This window comes from Myotis nattereri (assembly GCF_964212035.1).
Source record: "Myotis nattereri genome assembly, chromosome: 16".
In the NCBI taxonomy this organism is placed as follows: Eukaryota; Metazoa; Chordata; class Mammalia; order Chiroptera; family Vespertilionidae; genus Myotis; species Myotis nattereri.
In genome coordinates, this window is record NC_138091.1 from 7769186 (window position 1) to 7791865 (window position 22680).

The window sequence follows — 22680 nt, forward strand, 5'->3', positions numbered from 1 at the left end:
CTAGAAGGTGGGATTGTTGTGTCCGAAGATGCAGATGGGGAAGTGCTTGACGTGGGAGGACCACTGGGCTGATAACTGGAAAAACGCCACGTCATTCCACTCCACGCCATCGATGACGACCGGCAGCATGCTCTGCTGGTGCTTGGCCCTGCAAACCAGGCGACCAATGCCCTGGATGCACTGGCTTTGGGACTCCACATTCTCGTCCGTGGTTTTCTTGGGTGCCTTCTTTTTTCTCTCCTTGGTGACCACAGCCATGGACAAGGCAGGTGTTGCTGTGCCCTCACCACTGCGGGGCAGCCTGCTGACCTGGACAGACTGGAAGAAGCACTTGAGTGTGTTTTTGGTGGTAGGCAGCTGTTTCTTCTCTGTGACTCTCTTCGTATCTATTGGCTGGGCTGCTGTCCAGTAATCCACCTGCAGCTCCATCATCTGTGCATGGACACTCTGACTGGTGGAGGACAGGCTCCCACTCATTGATGCGGGGGAGAGTGTGTTGGGTGAGGCCTTCCCGGTAGGGGACAGAAGCTCACCGGAGCATGAGGTGACTACATCATCTGAGCCTCCTGACATGGCTGCAGATGGTTCCACTCTTCCAACCTTCACTGCCCCCACAAAGGGGATGAGCTGTGTGGACTTTTCATTGGGGCGCTGCTGCTTAGACATGAGAATGGCCTCAGCAATGGGCAGCAGGTAGACACAGTTGGCCCCTGCAACGTACTCAGAGATTCTCGACACAACGTCCTGTGTGTCCTGCAAGGTGTTCTCAGACTCCAGGTTGTTGAACATGTCCCGCCAGTACAGGTCCTGGAAGAAGTTGTTGTAGCGGCAGTCCATGGAGCCCAGGTAGCTGGCCAAGGGGTGGGGACCCAGCGGGATGACCAGGAAGCGCATGTAGTCTAGCCATTGGGGTGGCTGCTGGGACAGCTGCCTCACGAAGACCCGCAGCACAGCGTTGAAGTAGGGCTGTGCCCCTGCCACCGCCATCTTCACAGGCGTCAGGGTCTGGGAATTGCTGTTGCAGTATCTCTGCATGTGTGAGACGATGATGCTGAAGGCCTCCTGGACGTCATCTGTGGAGCAAGTGCACACCACGGGCAGCGTGTGCCCCTGAAGGATGTCCGAAAGTAACTGGCCCTGCCAGGTGCAGGTGTTGACCAGGATGATGTTCTCGGGCATCTTGTCCTGGCAAATGAGGATGTTGTGGAGCTGGTCACGGATGGGCTTCCTGGGGATCTGCCACTGGCTCTGTGGGTATGGGCTCTCGTTGCCCATTCTGTTGACCCACTCATTCAGGGCTGTGCCGCAGCCCCGGTGGCCAGCCTGCTTCCTCTTGGACCTGCTGGAGGGCAGGACCAGAGACTTGGTGAAGCGCACTATGGATGGCAGCTTCTTGGTGAACCAATGCTGGGCGGAGGACCCTGCCTCCCGGTTGTCCTCCAGCTGTGCCAGCTGCTTCCCAGGGGAGCGAATTGTGTGGGCCACTGAGTCAGAGCTACTATCGCTTGACATGCTGTCAAAGTATCGCCTGAGTTTGGGCTTTGCGGTGCTGGGGACACTGATATCGTCCTCCGTGTCTAGGCTACTGTCACTAGAGCTCAGCACAATATCATACCGACGGTGCAGAGCCTTCTCCACTTTGGGGACATGCCTCACAAGGGCCTGTTCTGAGGATATGACCTTCTCCGACACTTGGGCCCTGAGCATAGATGCCACGGCTTCCTGGTGGTAATTGTGTTGCCTGTTCATGCACCTCCTTCTTACTATGAGATTCCCTTGGTCCAAGTTATTCTCCTGGGACTGCCTGTGGACGGCATTGTGACTGGCCGGATGCTCAAAGAAGCAGCTCTCAGATGTGCTGGCGAGGTGGTTATGCGAGGTTTGGGCCTTAGTGCTGGCCGGCATGGCAGTGGCCTCCTAATCGATAGGCTGGCGGGACAGGGAGGCCATTCGAATCTTAGTGGTGGGTGTGCTGTAGGCCACAAGTTGGGAGTCACTGTGGCTTGTCTGCTTGCCTCCCGGGGCCCTCGCGTTCTCAGGCGGGTGGGCCAGACTCAGAGGCTCCTTTTGGAACCTGGTGCTGTGGAGGCCCCGCATCTCCATCGGCAAGCTGGAGTCTGACAGGCCTTCCATGCATGGCCTGAGCTTGGGATTGGGGCTGCTGAGCACACTGTGATTGTCCTTCATGCCTGGGCCGCTAGACAGGCCTTCAAAGTATGGCCGAAGCTTAGGTATGGTGGTGCTGAGGACGCTGCCATCGTCCTCAGTGTCTGTGCCACTGTCACTGGGGTTCGGCAGCATGTCATACAGGAGGTCCAGGTCCTCCTCCACCTCCGGGACATGCTCCCCATGGTCCTGCTCAGGGTCCAGGACCTCCTCCGAACCTTGGACTGTGCGCAGCCACAACAGGACTTTCTGCTGGTAGTTCTGTTGCGTGGTCAGGGTGCTCCTTGTGAATATGAGAGTCCCCTCATCACAGTCACCCTCCTCCTGGTCAGCGGTGTGGTAGCTGGCCTCCCGCTGTGAGAAGAAGCTCTCACTCATGCACTCAGAGTAGTTGTCCGAGGACTCAGCCTCGGGACTGGCTTGCCTGGCGCTGTCCTCCTGGTCGATGGGCGGCATGGACAGAGAGATCTGGATGTTGTCCACCTTGCTGGTGGGTGTGCTGTGGGCCACAAATCCATTGTCCGTCTCACTTGGCTGCTTGCCTCCCAGGGCCCACGAATTCTCGGGCATGTGGGGCAGACTCAGAGGCTCTGCTTGGGTCCTGTCACTGTGGCTGCCCCACATCTCCGTCTGCAAACTGGAGTCTGACAGGCCATCCAAGTATGGCCTGAGCTTGGGCCTGGGGGTGCTGAGGACACTCTCATCATCCTCCAGGTATGGGTCACTTTTCCTGCACTTCCCCATCATGTCAGACCGAAGGTCCCTCTCTGACACTTTGGACCTGTGAAACAGCGCCAGGACTTTCAGCTTCAGGTTTCCTCCTATGGATGGCCGCTGCTTCTTTGGTTCCCCCTTCTCCAAGGCATCCTTGTGCAGGGCCTGTCTGTGCTTTCCCCTGCCGCTGGCCTGCAGCTCATCCTGCCCCTCGTAGTTCCCTGCCGACTTGGCCTTAGGGCTGACCTGCATGGCACTGTCCTCGTGTTCGATGGGCTCACTGCACAGGGAGGAGATCCAGATCTCGGCCACCGCAGTGGAGGATTCCTTGACGCTGCGAAAGAGGCTCACCATCTGGCCACACCTGGGGTTTCGCTGCATGACATCAGCCATGTGGATGGCGCCAGAGGCCAGTGTCTTGTAGCCCAGGACGTTTCTGTTCTTAGAGCACTTCCTCTGCTCCAGCAGGATCAGGAGCTTGTTACCTTCTCCCTTGAGGAAGTGGTTGTACTGCAGGGAGAAGGTGAGCGCCAGGTTGGTGTGCACTGGTCTACTGCGGGGCAGCACAATCACTTGGGACCTCAGGATGCCCTTGGAGTCCTGCATCCTCACGGAAATTACCACGGAGTTGAGGTCCTTGGCCAGCTTCTTGAAGATCACTAGCTTCGTTACAGTGAGACTACACCACCTGGGCACGCAGCTGGGGCTGGAGCAGTCCACCTCCCAGGTGGCGAACAGGTTCTGGGGGACCAGTGTTTTGAGCACCGTGGACGTGCTGGCCAGGCCCACAGTTCGTGAAGAAGCTGCAGCTGCTGGCACCCTACTGGACCTTTTCCTACTCAGGGTTGGTGGTTTTTTCTCCTGTGGTGGGACAGAGGAGGGACATGATTGGTGCATGAAGTGGGGCATGAGTGAATCAAAGGAGAGTGTGGCCACACAAAAAGCAGCCACTCGCTTATCTGTGATTAGGTCAGGGAAGGCCTGGGTGATGGTCTTTTAACCTCAGAGACCTAAAGTTATCACAAAGATGCTTTGAAATTAAAACGTTTTAACTAAAAGCTGTTTACGGTAGGTCGCTGGGTCCTAGGTTGGAATCTTCTGCAAAAAGGTCATTATTTACCTTAACTGAGACTGTCTACTGTCTTTTGGAATCTACAAGAACATAGCTTTGGAATGTCAAAGGAATTTTCCCTTTTTTTGGGTACTCTGTGCTCTGTGGAGACCACAAATCCCCTCACTGTTATTGAGTTCATTGTTGGCTGTTCTGTACTATATCCCCCTATGGGAAAGAAGTATATGTCTGTCATTTCACTTTTCATACAATCTATCACCAATGGATTTCATGCAACTCACATACATCGCCACTTCTGACCGTAATATCTAAAATAAGGTGACAACTGCCATTCTCCAGAGCATTATTTCAATCCATTGAGGTTTTGATTCAAGGCAAATGACCATTTGGCTCAGATAAAATCTCAACAATTGTTCACAGTTTTGAATGCTTCTGACATGGACATTTACTTGGCACAATACAGCAGGATCCCAGAGAATCTCACCCAGCACCACCCTGCAGACCTACACCCGGTGCTGGCATCCAGCAAAGGGTCCATTGACGCACCAGTTCCCTGCCTGCCGGTGAACCTGTGACACTTGTCTGTTGGATTCAGGACCTTCCCTTGCTTGTGTTGCTGACTTTATTGGAGCCATATTTTGTAATACTCTTGGCGGAACAAAAGTTAACAGTTGATAGATCCCAGGCTATGGAGAGACAGGAGGGAAAATGGGACTGGTTTTTCCCCCTGGCTTTTCTATAGGATTTGCCTTTTGAGAGTCTGGGCAAACACCTTAGCTGTTTAAGTGAGAGCTGATCTTGTTCAGCTCAGAAGATACAGGGGCACATCCTCCTTCCTGCATGAATCTCAGATGTTCTTAGACAACTGAGGATCTTTGCGGATTTGTCTGAGGTCATTCCTCATGACATGCAGGAGCCCCATAAGGAAATTCCCACACAACTGCAATTAAACTAACTGGCTCTTCAGGGGGAGCACTAATGAGGTTTAGTCCACCTCTGCTGGTAGCCCTTCTGGTTGTTGTAGTCAGCAAGGAGAGAAACTGAGGTACAAAGAAGGTTGAATGAGACTCTAGGTGAGTGAGCAACTTGCAGCTCAACCCATAAAGCAACAAACTTTAACCCACTACATAATACTCCTAGAAACTGTGCTGAGACTCTGAAGATAGCAAACAATAAAAACAACAGCAACAAGCATACCTATAATTAACATGGGAAGTTGTGCCTCCATGGCTGGGAACTCCCAGGCCCCAGCCCTCATTAATATTCCTGATAGGAAGCCTGGACTTGCAAGTGCTTTACAGAAGGGTAAATGTAGGAAGATTTAACTACAAAATATCAACTGAGAAATGGCCAATATACAGTTTTCTTTGGGTGCCTAAATTAATTTTTCACAGGCAAAATAAAACAAAAGAAACAAGTAACTATAACAATGGCGGCCTGAAAATTGAACTGATTGAGTGCATAGGATGCACATCTTGATTTGGAAATTAGAAACTTCTCAGGAGAAGCACAGGCAAATTCTCTTTAAAAAATAAATGAACAAGAAATTTCAGAGATTATCTTCCAACTCTCCTGAAGCTAATACATGCTAACACCCCATCCTCCCCCTTCTATAGCACGTCCCCTATATCTTTTGCTCTCTGAGCTTCCTTGTCCAGATGTGTTCCTTCCCTTCCCTTCTTTCTTCCCCTTCTGTCCCCTCCACTGCCCCTCCCTACTGACTTAAGGGAAAATGAGATGAGGAATTCTGCCAACTCCCTTTGCAGAAAAGCTGCTCTCAGCCAGAGAGGAATCAGCAATCATCCTCCATTTTCTCTATGGACCTGATTGCTTCACAGAGAAATTTAACTGATGGAACATGTAATCCTGGCTATTTTAACCGATTGCAATTAATATACTCCTGGTTTCTGGGAGCAAAAGCAAGAGAAGTACTAAATAAGGTTTATAGAAAACTCCTATAGAGAAGCCTCCACACTTTAGGGATATAGGAAACTGAAACAGGATTTAGAAAAAGGATACAAACAGAAACATGCCTAGGGCTGCTCCAAGCTTGTTTTTCCTTCCCACTGATACTTTGGGAGAATTTTAAATGATCATTAAAAGGGAAGCCATTGCCCTAGCCAGTTTGGCTAAGGAGACAGAGTGTTGACTGCAGACTGAAGGGTCCCAGGTTTGATTCTGGTCAAGAGCACATGCCCAGGTTGCAGGCTTGATCCCCATTAGGGGGCGTGCAGAAGGCAGCCAATTGGAGATTCTCTCTCATCATTGATGTTTCTATCTCTCTCTCCCTTTCCCTTCCTCTCTGAAATCAGTAAAAAATCTATTTTTAAAAAGGGGGAGGGGGAGAAGCCACTAAGTACCCTGTATATATTGAGGCTATTTTATTTGTTTTTAACCACAACCAATTAATTGCTTTCACCATCGGAATAAAGCTTTCCTACAAATGTCTGTTTTTTAATCAAAACCTGTTTCCTTCCAACTAGGGAATGTTATGAGAATATATATGGTTTGCTTATCAAATCTCCCCCAATTCCCCTGTTTAGTGAGTGGGTTTTTTTTACTGTTAAATGAAATCAGTGATGCTGACATATGCTTTCTCCAGAATAGTAACATATATACTTAGAATAAATGAACCAGATACTGAACCAAAAGGCAAAGTAATGATTTTAAAGGAACCTTCCAGGAGGAAACTAAGCTTGAGACTGACCGAATGTTTGCTAATCATCTCTTCTTCAGTATTATCTTCCACAAGACCCTGAGAGATGGCTGAACAGGGTACCCACCCTACTCGGAATGGCCCCAAACAGCCCAGAGACATGCAGACATGCCTCTAACACTAGGCTTGCTCATATGTCTGCCTAAAGATGGGGGACCAGCCCACAGTGAAGTGAGAATTCTCTTTTGGGGTACATGTTCACCAAATGGGAGTAACTTGACCCTGAGTGCCTCAAACAAGAAGCCAATCTTCTTTTGTTACACCAATTACCTGGTTGCAATATAAAGTGGGTAATAGAGAGGCTTTGGCACCATTAACTTTAAGACTATCTTGTACCTGGGACCTGTGTTGCCATTCCCAGGGGAGACAGATGGCGGTTTCATATACCTGAAAGTCCTTATACCTCTCAGAGTTGTGAGCTTTCTGGAAACTAGAAAAATATTCCCAAATAGAAAGAAACCATCCAAAAATGGGTGAATGAATTTGTCAATCCCTTGCTAACATTTGTGGGGGGTGGGGGGGGGCAACCCCGTTCCTGAGGTATTGAAAATGACTATCCTTGTTTTACAAATGAAGTTTTCAAGGTGCCATAGGTTTTGCTCCAGAAACAATTCAAAGCCCACAAAGTCCTTCTCCCTTCCCCAAACCTACCCTATTCATTTTGGAGTCTTACAGGTAATTGGCTTCATGCAACCAAAGTCCCAGAACCCTTGAAGTGAAAATACCTGAGTTCACCAAGACGTCTTGTCTAGGCCATTTATAAAAAAACAAATCTCTGGAAGATATGACTTATCCCAATAGAAAAAAACAATACCTTACCCACCTACACAAATATCTTTAGCTTTTTCCACTATATCTTTCTAACTTAGTAAGTTTTAATGAAAGTTATTAAATATCTACACATTTTGAAATAACGTGAATACTGACACATTGATTGCTAGACAAGTCTGAAGTTCACTGCTTTTGGGGTTTTTTTAATTGCAGAAGGACTGTAAAATGGATTTGGAGCTGTTGATGTAATGTTTTTTGCTTTGCTGAAGGTGTGTTTTTTCAAAGTAAGAGTTTGATTAAAATATGTTCATCAATGTCAATCTAAGGAATGCTGTTTGTTCACTTGTGTGCTTATGATTGGAAATTAATGCTCCTAACAGTTAAAAGTTCCAGTTAAGTTGGAAGAAATTATACAGTTATGACAATAGAAGGCTTGAGGTATAGAGAGTCATATTTGAAGGAAAAGGGCAAATGTAAGTTTCTCTAAGGATAGTTATTTCTGAATGGGTAAGAAGGTTTGTAAAAGGTGAGGAAAGGTTTGTAAAAGGGGGTATAGGCTATACAATTTTGTGAAAGTTTTATATAAAAATATTCTTTTATTTCTCTACCAAAAATATAATTCAAATTGTGTGTATAGTCTTTGTGTGATATGTGTTCATCTGTGTGTTATGTGTGGTGAATTGTCAGCCTCCATATGACATTACTAAGATATAATCCTTTGAACTCTTACCATTTGCAATGGCATGGATGGAACTGGAGAGCATTATGCTAAGTGAAATAAGCCAGTCAATGAAGGAAAAATACCACATGATCTCACTCATTCATGGATAATAGAGACCATTATAAACTTTTGAACAATAATAGATACAGAGGCAGAGCTGCCTCAAACAGATTGTCAAACTGCAGCGGGAAGGCCGGGGAGGGTTGGGGGGCAGGAGGGAGGGGGGTAAGAGATCAACCAAAGGACTTGTATGCATGCATATAAGCATAACCAATGGACATAAGACACTGGGGGATAGGGAAGGCTGGGGGACTGTCTAGGGCGGGGGGATAAAATGGACACATATGTAATACCCTTTGTAATACTTTAAGCAATAAAAAAAATAAAAATAAAAAAAATAATAATAAGCCATCCTAAGGGAAAAAAAAAAAGATATAATCTTTTATTGGCCTACAAAGATTAAATGTTTATGTAAATTAAGGAGAATTCTGTAGTCTGGACAAAATACTTAATATTACAATTGTTTGCAAGTATGATGAATATCTTTTAGAGTTAGGTACCCTAAGTCTGTGTTTGCTTTACGTAGATTTACAAAAAGTCCATGGTATAATCTTTTGCACAAGTGTATTTGCAACCTTCCCAAAGTTTCTATTGTAAGACACTTTTAAAACAGGAGATGACTTTGAGTCAATTCCAATGGGCCCTGGAGTACCTCAAGGATTTATTCTCTCTCCTTATTAGAGAAACGTTTTTAACTAATTTAGGACTACTTAATATGCTTGAAATTACCTGAGAAGCTTTAAAAAATTAAAAAAATATAAATAACTGTGCTATTTGTGTACCTATATTTTTATTAAAATGGATGTTCTAAAGATTTCAACCTGCCCTAGGAAGGAACGTACAAAGACTCAAGAAAATTTCAAATAGGAAACACTCTGGTGTAACACTGGTCTTGGTGTCAGCGACACCAGGCCAGCCAAGAGGATGGTTCCCTGTGAGGGTGTCTGGCAGTTCGACTCCGGGTATTTGTGGCACAAACATTGGAAGTTGATGAATTATATCCAATTCTCAATACAAGAAGCCATGGACAATGTTTTAAAATCTTACATGCTATCTGTTCCTTTTATATTGAAATTATGTATTGAATCCAAATATATACATATACTTACATATTTTCATATCGTTCTCTGTAATTTTACAGTAATTGTTGTTATCCAAAAATTATTGCCTTGAAATGTTATATTTTACCAAAAAGGCAGTTTTTCATCAATTGCATTGCAATCAAAACTATAACCATACCACTTTGTTTTGTCGTTCATAGATATTGTTTTACTTTACTGCATTTTCAAATGTTACATCTTTAGAAAAATTCATGAAAAGGTCTCTTGACTTACTCTATTTTTTTATTCTTTTCATATATTTTATTGATTTTTTACAGAAAAAGAGAGGTCTAGAGAATTGGAAACATTGATGAGAGAGAAATATCGATCAGCTGCCTCTGGCACAATCCCTACTGGAAATGTGCCTGCAACCAAGGTACATGCCCTTGACCTGAATTTAACCTGGGACCCTTGAATCCTCAGGTCTAAGCTCCACCCACTGAACCAAACCGGTCAGGGCTTGACTTACTCTAAGTAACAGGTTTCTACGCAGGTCACATCTCTGAACTGAATGAAGAAGTATAGAACTCTAAGGAATGATTGAATTCACGAAAATACTAGCAAATAACCAGGATAAACAACAAAATAGGTAGGGAACTAAATGAAGAGAAGATGCTTATTATTGTTATGACTCTGTTTAAAATACTGCTGATTTTTAAATCATTTTGTTTTTCAAATATAAGGAAAACTAAAAGCAGAAATTCTACATTACTATCCATGACTCACTAGGAAGGTTAGAGGCAATGATACATTAGTGACATTCATTTCACAGTAATCCCAAGAGACAAAGACTTCAAGGACCAAAACTTACAACCTGGAGATTTTGTTTATTGAAACACATTAATTAAAGACTCTCTCCAATGTGTTAAAAAGGATGTTACCTTATTAGAGGCCTAACCATAAATGGATATCTGTCACTGACACTGCCCTCCATCCACCAAGGAGACTGAAGACTTTTCAAGGATGAGAAACCATTGGCCGTGGGGGCTGACAGCTTTCCCAAGAAGTCAACAAGGCCTGGGTGCTGACAGATTACTGCTGCTCAAACCTTCTTCTTCTATCTCCTAACTGTTATTGATTATATGTACACCAACTGATTTTTATATTTTTATTACACACCTTATTACTTATGAGTAGTTGAATTTCGATATCTGCTAAGTTTTCCCACCTACTAGACAGGTACATTCTAATGATCAGTATGGTAAGGAAACAGTAGAGAGTCTTAATTCTTCAGGTCAAACATAGCATAAGTACAAGGAACAGTGGATGAAGAAGGAAACATATAATTAGCTTAATAAACAATTATGAAAATACATGCAAAGGGCTTTTGGTTGGCTGGGATGCTTATTTTCCTTAGTCACTTTCTTGTCTAGTAGTAGACATTTTCCTTTCCTAAGCAGTGTTCCTGCTTTAATGTTGTTGCTTTTGTCCCTGGTATGTAAATGTTATACTAGATGCAAAATACCAAAACTTAAGACAAGCAGCAAACGGACTCTGCTCATGTTAGCTCAAAATATAAAATTGATACAGAATATTTTTTAACAAGAACACATAGGATCTCATGGCCTCCCGTGCACCTGCCTTTTTATTTTGATTAATAATAAAAATTCCACTTTGAATGCCATTTAAGGTTATAGTCTTACCTTATCCCGAATGGTCCATTGTTCAGGAAGACATAACACTAACACTCATCATCAATGCATAATTTGTATTGATTTCTGAATAAAAGGAGGATGTGTGAATGAAAAAGGAGCCCCATGCTGACCTGACTAGCTCAGGGAAGTCCTGCAAGGCAGCCTTGCAAACTCAGAGACCTTAAGTAACTACAAAGGATGGTCTGAAATTAAAACACTAACAGAAGCTCATGATGGGTCGTCAGATCCTTGTCTGGTATCTTCCCTGACAAAGGTCAATCTTTACCTTAACTGAGTGTGTGTACTGCCTTTTTGCCTCTATGATAACATATCATTGGATTTTCCTTATTTTGGACACCTCATGCTCAGGCACTGTTCTGTGCTCTGCGGAGATCAGAGATCCCTTCGTTGCTATTGAGTTCATTGTTGACTTGAAACTATCCTACATCCACCATTGTAAAAGAAATATGTGCCTATCATTTTACCCTTTATCCAATCACAGAAGTGTCTCCAATTTGCTTTCTCCTGTCTCCCTAATCTATCACCCATGGATTTCATGCAACCCACATAAGTCTGCACTTTTGCTTGTATTGTATAAAATAAGGTGCAAAATTGTCATTCTCAGGAGCATTCTCTCATCCCATTGAGATTTTTCTCGCTCACAATTGTTGACACTTGGGATCAAATAAACACACACAAATTTTTCAGAGGTCTGAAAGTTTTTCACATTAATAAGAGAAAAGGTTCTTGGCAGGAAAAGTAGCTCCTGACATGGAGGAGATGAGGACCCAGATTTCTTTGGGAACTGGACACTAGGAGGGATCTCAGGGGAGTAGCAGGGTGCCTTCTGGAACCTGAGTCCTGTTGACTCCCTGGGGTCCTGGAGTTTGGGTCAATTGGGCACCTACACTCACCCTGCGGCGGTGCTTCAGGCTTGAGGATATCTCAGGTGTCTGTGCCGCCTGCAAGGGCGTGGAATTGAAGACCCCATCTGTCGGCTCCGGTCCGCTCTCCTGTGCAGAGCTCTATCAAGACAGTTTCCAGTGACCAGGGGAAAACCTCAGAGCCCTGTTTTGCTGGTTCTCTAAAACTTGTGACTCTCCACTCCAGACACACAGAATGTGATCTGCTGAGACCTCTACTGGCAAGGAAAAGGCATGACAGCCTGAGGGCCTAGGACTCCCATTGGCATAGATAAGGGACCCCTCTAGAGCCCCATCTCCACCTGCCTGCCCTACCCTGGGGTGTGATCACAGCAGGACCTCGAGGTTATCCACTACTCCAAACACTCCCGCGGTTCTCCCTGCAGGACCCCCTATCCACCACATGAAGAGGGGGGATGTGGGCTGCACAGGGATGGCCCACAGAGGAGGCTGGCCTGGCGTGAATGGGTCTGATCCAGGCCACCTTCACTTACCTGAGGGGATCTTCTTGAAAACGGCCAGAGATGTCGGGCACGAGTGGTGAACCGTCTACAGAGTCTGGAACAACGCTCCCTGCAGGGTCTCCGGGAACCAGAGCCCCCACAACTGGGAACACAACAGGAGAACATGTTGAACTGTCAACTGTCTCTTGCCAAGTGAATGGCAGTTGGGCAGTTGCTAGAAAGTGGGTGCCTGGTTACGGGGGTTCCAAGTTCTATTAGGAAGTGACCTCACTTCCTGGAATTGCCTCCCTGACTCCCCTCACCTAATAACAGCTATAGATAGTCCTGTGGGCTGCTGACTGCTCACCTACCTTCTCCATGGAATACCAACATTGTACACAGTGACACGAACACACCCTCTCCACAAGGTTTAGCTGCAGCCAGGGTACTAGGTTTGAGGAGACAGACCAGGGCTCAGACTCAACCCCTCATTCTTACCTCTTCTTGATCCTGCATAAGTCATTGTGCCTGTTAGATCCTGTCTCTTCTCTGCCTGCACAATAGATTATTGCAGCATGTGCTTCTTAGTGATATTTACGCTCATGAAGGTAGTAGCTATAAAGTAGGAGGAGGAATGCCACAAGGCAAACGTGCCTACAACCTCTTTTTCTTCCTATTGTCACCTCCTCGGTGTCTGATTTTCTTTTAATTCCACCCAGAGTCATTTGATTGTGTGTGTGTGTGTGTGTGGGTGTGTATTTGTGTGGGTGTGTGGGTGTGTAAGAGAGAGAGGGAGAGAGAGAGAGAGAGAGAGAGAGAGAGAGAGACAGAGAGACAGAGAGACAGAGAGAGAAAGAGAGATTGTGTGCGCGCACACACACATATGCTAGTGCTACGTTGTATTGTGTTAACAAAGCCTGAATACAGTAGTTTGCAGAGGCAACGATTAATTTCATAGCCATATGACTTCAATGATCTGGTGGAACTGAAAAGACTTCCTGGTTAATTGGATTATTCATCTTTTTTCTTATTGTAAGGATGAGAGTAAGAACTTACAAGGTCATATGTCAGAGTGGAAACCACAAGTTGACATTTTATTTGACAATGGCTTGTGGGGGACATGACTTCCATTTCCCCCTTTCTAACAGCTGCCAATTTCCATATCCAGGTGGTCTGGGGAGTTTGGGTCAAGGCCCCAGAGTGGAGTTATCAGCACAGCTCACTGACCTGGCCAGAGTGATGACGGTTGTATGTGGACATGTGACTTCAGTGAGTTGAATAAAATTCTTTTTATTAGTCACAAGAAAAAAAGTTCTGTTTTCAAAGGTCTCATGGCCTTGTGAAAACATGGTTTTAGTCAATAATCATGTGAGAGGTGCAAATGAAAACAAAAAGGAGGGCCCTGGCCGGTTTAGTCAGTGGATAGAGTGTTGGCCTGAGGAATGAAAAGTCCCGGCTTTGATTCCGGTCAAGGGCACATGCCCAGTTTTGGGCATTGATCCCCAATAGAGGCATGAAGGAGGCAGCTAATCAATGATTCTCTCATCATTGATGTTTTTCTCTCTCTCTCTGAAATCAATAAAAATATATTTTTTCAAAACAAAATCGGATACCGTCTCACACTTGTCAGAATGGCTATCATCCACAAATCAAGAAAGGACAAATGCTGGTGATTATGTGGAGAAAAAGGAACCCTTGTGCACTGCTGGTGGGAACGTAGACTGGAGCAGGCATTGTGGAAAACAGTCTGGAGCTTCTTTGAAAAATTAAAAATGAAACTCCCATTTGACCCAATAATTCCACTTCTGGAATATATCCCAAGAAAGCAGAAACACAAACAAAATAGGATATATGCATCCCTGTGTTCATAGCAGCACAATAGCTAAGATTTGGAAACAGCCTACATTCCCATCAGCGTAAGTGCCCAACAGCAGCTGAGTGGAAAAAACCTGTGGTACATCTACATAATGGAATACTATGCTGCTGTAAAAAAGAAAGAAGTCTTACCATTCACAACAGCTTGCATGGACATGGAGAGAATTATGCTAAGTGAAATAAGCCAGTCAGATAAAAATAAATATCACATGGTCTCATTCATTTGTGGAATATAATGAATAACATAAACTGATGAACAAAAATCAATCCAGAGACAGAGAAGCATCAAACAGACGCTCAAACCTCAGCAGGAAGGCAGGGGAGAGTGGGGGAGAGAGTAAGAGACCAAGCAAAGGTCTTGAATGCATGCATATAAGCAAAATCAATGGACACAGTCATTAAGGGGGTAGGGGCATGTGCTGCAGGTGGGGGTGGCTGGGGAGGGGTCTAGGGGAAAAATGGAAACATATGTTATACTTTAAACCATAATAAAATAAAATAATACAAATATTTCTCTTAGTAAAAAAAAAAACCAAAAAAAAAAAACGAGAGCTAGTACTCTTTCTGGGTCCCAGAACAAAGCGCCCCCTGAGCCCTAGATACGGAGGAACATGCAGGAGCTTCCCAGTATGTCAGGATTTCTAATGTCCAGACCAACTCTGTTGGAGAGGTTGGAGCCTTGGCCTGGAAGGTCTGAACATTCCTGAACTCCGGGATCTGAATGTCATGGACATTGGGTGATATCTGCCACTCTATGGACATCACTTTCCCAATTTTCCATTGAGGGTTGGGTTCAGAACTGCATAAGCCTGACCTCACAACAAAGGGGCCCAGCTCCCTCCACCCTGGGTGGGCACTGGACAGAGGTGCATGCCTGTGGTTCCAACTCTGGGCTCCTTTTCAGTCAAATACTGGCCAAAGGCTCATTTACCTGCTGAATGCTCACCATCTCCCCTATGCCTCTCCATGTCTGTGCATGATGTCACCAGCAGATCTTTTTCCAGAGCCCCCGAGGAAACCTGGGTGCAGCTAGAACCCCTACTTTGAGGACACACCGCTGGGTTCATCTCAGGCTCTGTTGGGCTCAGTATCTTGTTCATTTATTTCTAAATACATATTACCCTTCTGGAAAAAGCATGTGTGGGTATCACTGATTTCATAAAACAAACAAATAAGCAAACTAAACACCTCTCCCTATCAGCTGATTTGGGGCATATTTTATTAGCAAAGATAGATATTTGCTAATATTGCTATAACATTCCCTAGTTGGAAACAGGTTTTGATTAAAAACAGACATCGGTTAAATATTCCTGCCATTTGCACAGATGCTTTACTCTGAAGGAGAAGATAATTAGTTGGCTGTGGTTAGGAATAAATAGAGTAGCCCCAGTGTCTACAGGGGTCTTAGTGGCTTCTCTTTCTATGATAATTTCACCTGCTCCCAAACTATCAGTGAGAAGGGAAACACCCATGGATCAACCCTATATTTGTGTGTGTGTGTGTGTGGTTTGTTTGTTATTGGTTTTCTACATCCCATTTCAGTGAACAGATTTCTCTACAGGAATTTTCTTGAAAGCCTTATTTAGAATTTGTGTTGCATTTGCTGACAAAAACCATTAGCTATATTAATTGGAATCAGTTAGAATATCCAGGATTACATATTCTAAGGGTTAAATGCCTTTGTGAACCCATCAGTGTCATTGAGAAATTCAGGAACATTTGCTGGTTCCTCTCTTGCTGAGACAAGCTTTTCTCCAAAGGGAGTTGTTAGAATTCCTATTCTCATTTTCTCTTAAGTCAATAGGAAGTGATAGTGAAGGGGACTGAAGGGAAAGGAAGAAGGATGGAAAAGGGTGCAGAATAGAGTGGGGGAACTAGAGAAGGTGGAAGAATGGGGTATTGGCAATTATTACCTTCAGAAGAGTTCAGAGACAGTCTATACAATTTCTAATTCCTGAATTGTTTTTAAAGGAATTTATATGTGCTTCTTAAAATCTCCTGATTTCCAAATCAAGATATGCTTCCATTCATTCATTCAGTTTAATGTTAGACCTGCCATTTTCCTAATTTTTACTGCATGCCAAAAATTAATTTAGGCACACAAATAAAACTGCACTTTGGCCATTTTTTGGAGGATATTTTCTAATTAAATCTTCCCATTTCTCTAAAGCACGTGTAAGTAAAAGCCTCCTATCAGGAATATTAGTGAGGGCTGGGATCGGGCATCTCCTGGACTTGGAGGCACCACTTCCCATGTTAATTTTAGGTGTGTTTTGTTGTTGTTTTTTGTAGTTGTGTGTATGTGTATGTGGTTTTTCTTTTCTTTCTGATATCTGCAGAATCGGAGCAAATTTTCTAGGATTGTTATATAATGTAGTTGGTCAACCTGTGTTGCTTATCGGTTGAGCTCCATGAGGCTCTCACCCCTCAAATCACATTCAAACCTCTGATGTGCCTCGGTTGATCTCCCTGCTGTCTCAAACAACCAGAGGGTCAGGGAACGGTTGACCAAACCTTATGGGTGCTCCCCCACCAGAACCAGTCACTTTAATTGCAATTGTGTTGAAATTTTGCTTTGGGGCTCTTGCACATCATGAGGAATGACATCACATATCCACAGAGATTCTTAGTCCCCTAAGAATACCTAATACTCGGACCTGAGGGAGAATATGACACTGTATTTTTGGAGCTGATTTAGTTCAACTCTAATTTAAATGATAATGTTTGGGTTTTTTGTTTTGTTGGGTTTTTTTTGCTCTGATTCTCAGAAAGCAATTCTGATTGGAAAGCCACAATTTAACAACAGCCACCAATTTTTTTTTCCTACTGTCTTGTCTTAACCTAAGTTCCACCAACCCTTAATCTTAGTTCTATCTGGAGTATTTAAAAATATAGCTCAAATAAATCTAATCCTCTACCACCAGCATGGGAAAAGTCATGGATTTAAGATACAACTCACCCAGGTTCACCCAATGGGTGGGGAACCAGCAGTTCAATGGGTCCTTTGTTGAATCCTCACACCATGTCCACGGGTTGGTCCTGGGTGAGCTCTTTTGGAATCCTAACCCACTACGTCAAGGAAATGTCAAAGTATGAAACATTCAAACTTGTCAAGAATTTTGGTCGTTTATTTAAGTCCCACTGTCAATAACTGGCAGGATGAAAATCTCAGCGGATTGAGAAATTCTCTCTGGCAGTTTTGCACCTTATTTTATACATTACAATCAGAACAGGAGATATATGGTGGTAACAGGAAACCCAGAGGTGATGCATTAGGGTTTCAGAGAAATCAAAGCGGCGAATTCTCTGTGACTGGATAAACAGTAAAATGACACGGACATACTTCTTTTACATGGTGGATATAGGACAGTTACAAGTCACAATGAACTCAGTAAGAATGAGGGGATTTTTGGTCTCCGCAGAGCATTGCCTATGTGATGAGGGGCCTGGAAATAGGAAAATTCCTTTGACATTCCAAATTATATGTTATTGTAGATGCCAAAAGGCAATAGACAGGCTCAGTGAAGGTTAAGATTGACCTTTGTCAGGGAAGATGCCAGCCTAGGACATGACTACCCACCATAAACTGCTTTTCGTTTAAAAGTTTTCATTTCAGAACATTCTTTTTGATAACTTTAGGTCTCTGAGTTTGCAAGAACACCACACAGGGCATCCCTGAGCTAGTCAGTGAGCATGTGGTTCCTTTTCACACACACAGTTCTTGGATCACTTGTGCCCCACCTCCTGACAACAGTCACTGAGTGCTTAGGGCAGTGGTCGACAAACTCATTAGTCAACAGAGCCAAATATAACAGCGCAATGACTGAAATTTCTTTTGAGAGCCAAATTTTTTAAACGTAAATTATATAGGTAACTACATTGTTATTAACTTTATTAGGGTACTCCTAAGGATTAGGAAGAGCCACAGTCAAGGGGACAAAGTGCCGCATGTGGCTCTCGAGCCGCAGTTTTCCAATCATGGACTTAGGGGATTGGTCCGAACTAAAGCCCCAACCCACCTGGCAGTTCATAAACTGCCCCTGAGGGAATGTCCCTCCTCTGTCCCAACACAGGAAGAGAAACCATCACCCCAGAATGCTGCAGGACCTGTATGCTGTAAGCAGTTGCAGCTACCTTGCTGCCCACAGTCCTGGTCTCCACACCTCCCGCTCCCCCATCCCTGTGCCCAGGTTCAACACCAATGCCCAAGAACCTGTTTGCTACCCAGGAGTTGGACAGCCCCAGCCTCAGATTCGTGCCCAGGTTGTGAAACCTGACCTTAATGAAGATGGTGGTGTTCAAAAAGTTGGAGAAGGACATCATCTCCATGGTGATCGCCATGAAGATGCAGTACTCCAACCTCATATCGATGGTGATCACTGTGAAGATGCAGGGCTCCAAGTACATCCTACGGGAGTATGCTGTTCCCCAGTGAACAACTGGAGACAGTCCTGGGGTTGACCTCACTGCAGGACCCCCACTTCCTCTGTGAGAAGGCAACAAGCTACAGGCCCTGTTGCACTGGAGGAAGTGCTTTAAGAACCAGACCATCTGGAGCTAGAAGACACTCCCTGTGGGCGCCATCGGCATGGCCAAGGTCAGGCAGCGAACCCTCAAGGGTGGACAAAGTGGCCGAGGAGGCTTCTGCTAAAGTGGCCGAGATCTGCATTGCTCCCTGTCCAACCAGCCCATCCACTGGGAGGACAGTGCCATACAGGACAGATGCAAGGCTAAGTCAAGGGTTAATTACTCTGAGGGGGTACATCAGAGCTTCTCCTCTGAGCAACAGGCCAGCAGCTATGCCACCTATGGACTGAACCTGGCTGAGAAGGGCATTGACATGGGGATGCTCAAGAAGTAGAGGCCATGGATATTAGGAAAGATGTGCATTACCAGGCCACAAAATATCAAGGAAAAAGTGGTGGCGTGGCTGGGAAAGTTCAAAGTGTTGGAGGAGGCTGTGGACTAGAGCAGGACACAGCAGACCATGTCCCAGAGTTGGAGTGGGACATGGACCTTCTATTTAACACACTGCGAAACCCCAGGGACAGTGGCCCAGACATGGAGGATGAGAACAGCACCCTCAGCACCCACAAGCCCAAGCTCAGACTGTTCTTTGAAGGGTTGGCACACTCCAGCTCACAGACACAGACGGAAGCATCCACAGGGCCCGGAGCCAAGAGGAGCCTCCAATTATGGCCAAATTGCAAGAAAACACGTGAGCCCTCAGGCATCAAACAGCCCAGAGACAGTGTTTCAGACTCGGCGGCCCACAGCACCCCCTCCCCCAAAGTCGCCTGAATCTGGACCTCCTCCATGTCTAGCCAGTCCACTCACCGTGTGGACAGCGCCCTGCAGGCCGGCCCAAAACCAAGTCTACAAATCACTACTCTAAAAAGGAGTATGAGAGCTTCACTGAGCAGGAAGCCGGTGAAGATGCCGCCCATGGACAGGAACTGGATCAGGAAGCAGTGACTATTGAAAGTCACAACAAGGTCTATGACAAGCAGAATGTAGTGGCTTGGCTGAGCAGGGCCTAAGTGTCGGAGGAGGCCCTGGACCGTGAGCAGGACCCTGCAGATCATGTCCCCAAGTAGAGGAGGACCCGCACCTTCTGTCTAACATGCTGGAGAACCAGTGACAGTAGCCCCGACAGGGAAGAAGATGACAGCCTTCTCAGCACCACCAAACCCAAGCTCAGGCCATACTGTGAAGGCCTGTCACATTTCAGTTCAGAAATGGACATGGGGAGCATCCATGGTGCCCAGAGCCAGGCGGAGCTTCCGAGTTTTAGCTGGTTCCGCTGAGGGCTAGTGTGTTGGCGCACGGAGTAAATGGTCCCGGGTTCAAATCTGGCCACGGGCACAACTGTGTTGATTACAGGCTTGATCCCCAGCCCTGGCCATGGCACATGCAGGAGGCAAGCAATCCATGTGTCTCTCTCACATCCATGCCTCTCTCCCTTTCTGTCTCTCCCCGTCCCTTCAAGTTTCTCTAAAAATTCAGTGGAAAAATAACCTCTGGTGAGGGTTAACAAAACAAACAAAGCAAAACAAAGGAGCCCCCTAGTCCATTGAAGTGCCCAAAAAGACCAAGCTCAGTCAGCAATAGCCAAGTGACAGTGTCTCCCACTTAGAGCCCCAGAGCATGCCCACCCAGGGGAGCACCCAGCACCGCCCACGGACAGCGCGAAGGCAGAGACCTCAGCCCTGGACATGCTCACCAAGAAGATGCTGCTCACTAGGCGCATCACCAAGACTGAGTCTCTCATGCCCTCCACCAAGGCCAAGGGGAAGCATCCCCGCCACCATGGCTGGGCAGGTTCCTGAAGGGGCGGCAGAGGGCACAGCCATAGAACAAGTGAGCCAAGAGCCCAGACAATGAGCATGTCCAGACCCAGGGAGCCAGCTGCAGATCCCCAGGAAGACCACGTACAACCAGCTGAACCGCATACTCATCTCTGATGACCAGCTGCCAGAGAACATCATCCTGGTCAAACCTCTGATTGGCAGGAGCAGTTCCCCTCGGACACCCCACAGGGGCACATGCTGCCTGTGCTGTGCATCTGCTTCATGGCTGACGTCCTGTGGGCTTCAGTTCCATCATCTGGTGGATACAGAGATACTGTAACGATAATTCCCAGCCCCTTAAGCCGCTGAAGATGCTGGTGGAAGGTACTTGAGCGCTGTGCTGCGGGTCTTCCTGGAGCTGCTGTCCTACTGTTGGCTGGGCGATGTGCACTTCCTGGTCATCCCGCTGGGTTCCAGCGTTGTGGCCAGGTACCTGGGCTCCATGCATTACTGCTACAACAGCTTCTCCCAGGACCTGACCTGATGGGACCTGTTCCATAATCTGGAGGCCCAGAGCGCCATACAAGAAACACTGGACATCGTGACGAGAATCACGCAGTACATCACGGGAACAACTGTTCCTCTCAGCTTCCCATCGAGGAAGCCCTGCTCTCCTACAAGCAGAAGACACCCAATGAGGATTCCTTATAGTTCATTCTTTTCAGGGTGGCAGGTGAAAGTTGGGACAGTGCAACAGTCCTCAGACACGTCGGGAGACTCAGATGATGGACCCCCTTGGGCTGCAGCGTGCTTTTGTCCTTCCCTTTGTCCCTACCTCTGTTCACCAATGATGCCTTGTCATCCCATTCATCTTGTCAGTGAGTGGGGTTTGTCCTCCCCCAGCCAGGGCGATGGCGCCAAGCTGATGGAGCGGCAGGTGGATTACTGGACGGCAGCCCAGCCCACAGACAGGGAGAAAGACTCGAAGAAGAAAGACCTGCCTGCCGCCAACAACACCCTCAAGTGCACCTTCCAGTCTCTCCAGGTCAGCAGGCTGCCCAGCAGTGGCCAGGCCAAAGCAACACCCACCATGTGCATGACAGTACTCACCAAAAAGAAGAAAAAGAAGGTGTTGTTTTTGCCCAAGAAAACCAGAACAAGGGCGTGGAGTCCAAAATCCAAAAGCCAGTGCTTGGGGGCATAAGCCACCTGGTCTGCAGGGCGAAGCAGCAGGAGAACATTCTGTGGGTCCTCATCAAAGGTGTGGTGTGGAAGGAAGTTCTTCTAGCTGGCAGCCCAGGGTCCTTCCGCATCCAGCACTTCCCCATCTGCATCTCCAGACATTCTGACTCCACCTTCCAGCCCTGCCTGCGACCCTGAAGATGCCAAGCACAGGAGGGCCCACCTGCTTTTCTGTTCACCTTTCAGTTTAGTACAGAAACCGACCCTGGAAACACAAAGAGAAACCTTCTTAAGTACAAAAGTGCTCACTACCCGGAAGCTAATGTGCAGCCCCCACTGGGAGCCCCAACTGCTCTGCTGATTAACCAGAACTCTCTGGGGGTCAGGCGGGCAGTGCTGAGCTGGAGAATCATGGAAGGTGAGTTTTGGCCTCAGGACCCCTAACACTCCCAGCGAGAAGGGTTCTCCCTTCTCCACCTGCCCTTCCTGGAAGCCAGGACTCTGCCTCCACAGGACTCAGAGCTGGTGGTCAGATGCCAAGGACTGGCCTCCCATTGCGGGCATCCTGAGCAGAACATGGAGGCCAGTGAGCCCAGCCCTGGGCCCCAGCTGCCAACCCGCCAAGCGGCCCCACACCATCCACTCGTGCTTTCCTAAAAAAATAGGTGTGTGGTGCAGCCCCCCAGGCACACCGGCTAGACACACTGGTGCAGTACCAGCTGCCCGCCTTCCTGAGCAGGGCCTATGCTTTCGCCCTCATCTCTCTGTGTTATGACAGAACATTTGTTCCACCCAACAGGTGTGGGTCCAACTATGTACCAGGTGAGCACCTGTCCCTGCACAGCACAGTGGTCACGCGGCCCCCTGCTTGCTGGGAGTCTTCAGGGCACTTCATGTCTCTGAGTGCTTGTGCCTCTAACCACAGGGTGAACCTAGGGCAGTCATGGCGAAACTTTTGAGCTCTGCATGTCAGCATTTTGAAAAACCCTAACTTAACTCTGGTGCCGTGCCAC

General features: G+C 46.5%; 1 protein-coding gene across 1 annotated transcript; it reads right to left on the reverse strand.

The window, feature by feature from the left end:
* LOC308532620 (phosphofurin acidic cluster sorting protein 2-like) lies at positions 1-18602 on the reverse strand (the record flags this gene model as incomplete). The annotated part of the gene is made up of 4 exons (XM_081110135.1): positions 1-240; positions 376-1339; positions 1940-3741; positions 18474-18602. 4 exons carry the CDS (start codon positions 18600-18602, stop codon positions 1-3), a joined length of 3135 nt encoding a protein of 1044 aa, XP_080966261.1.
* Between the last annotated feature and the right edge of the window lie 4078 nt (positions 18603-22680).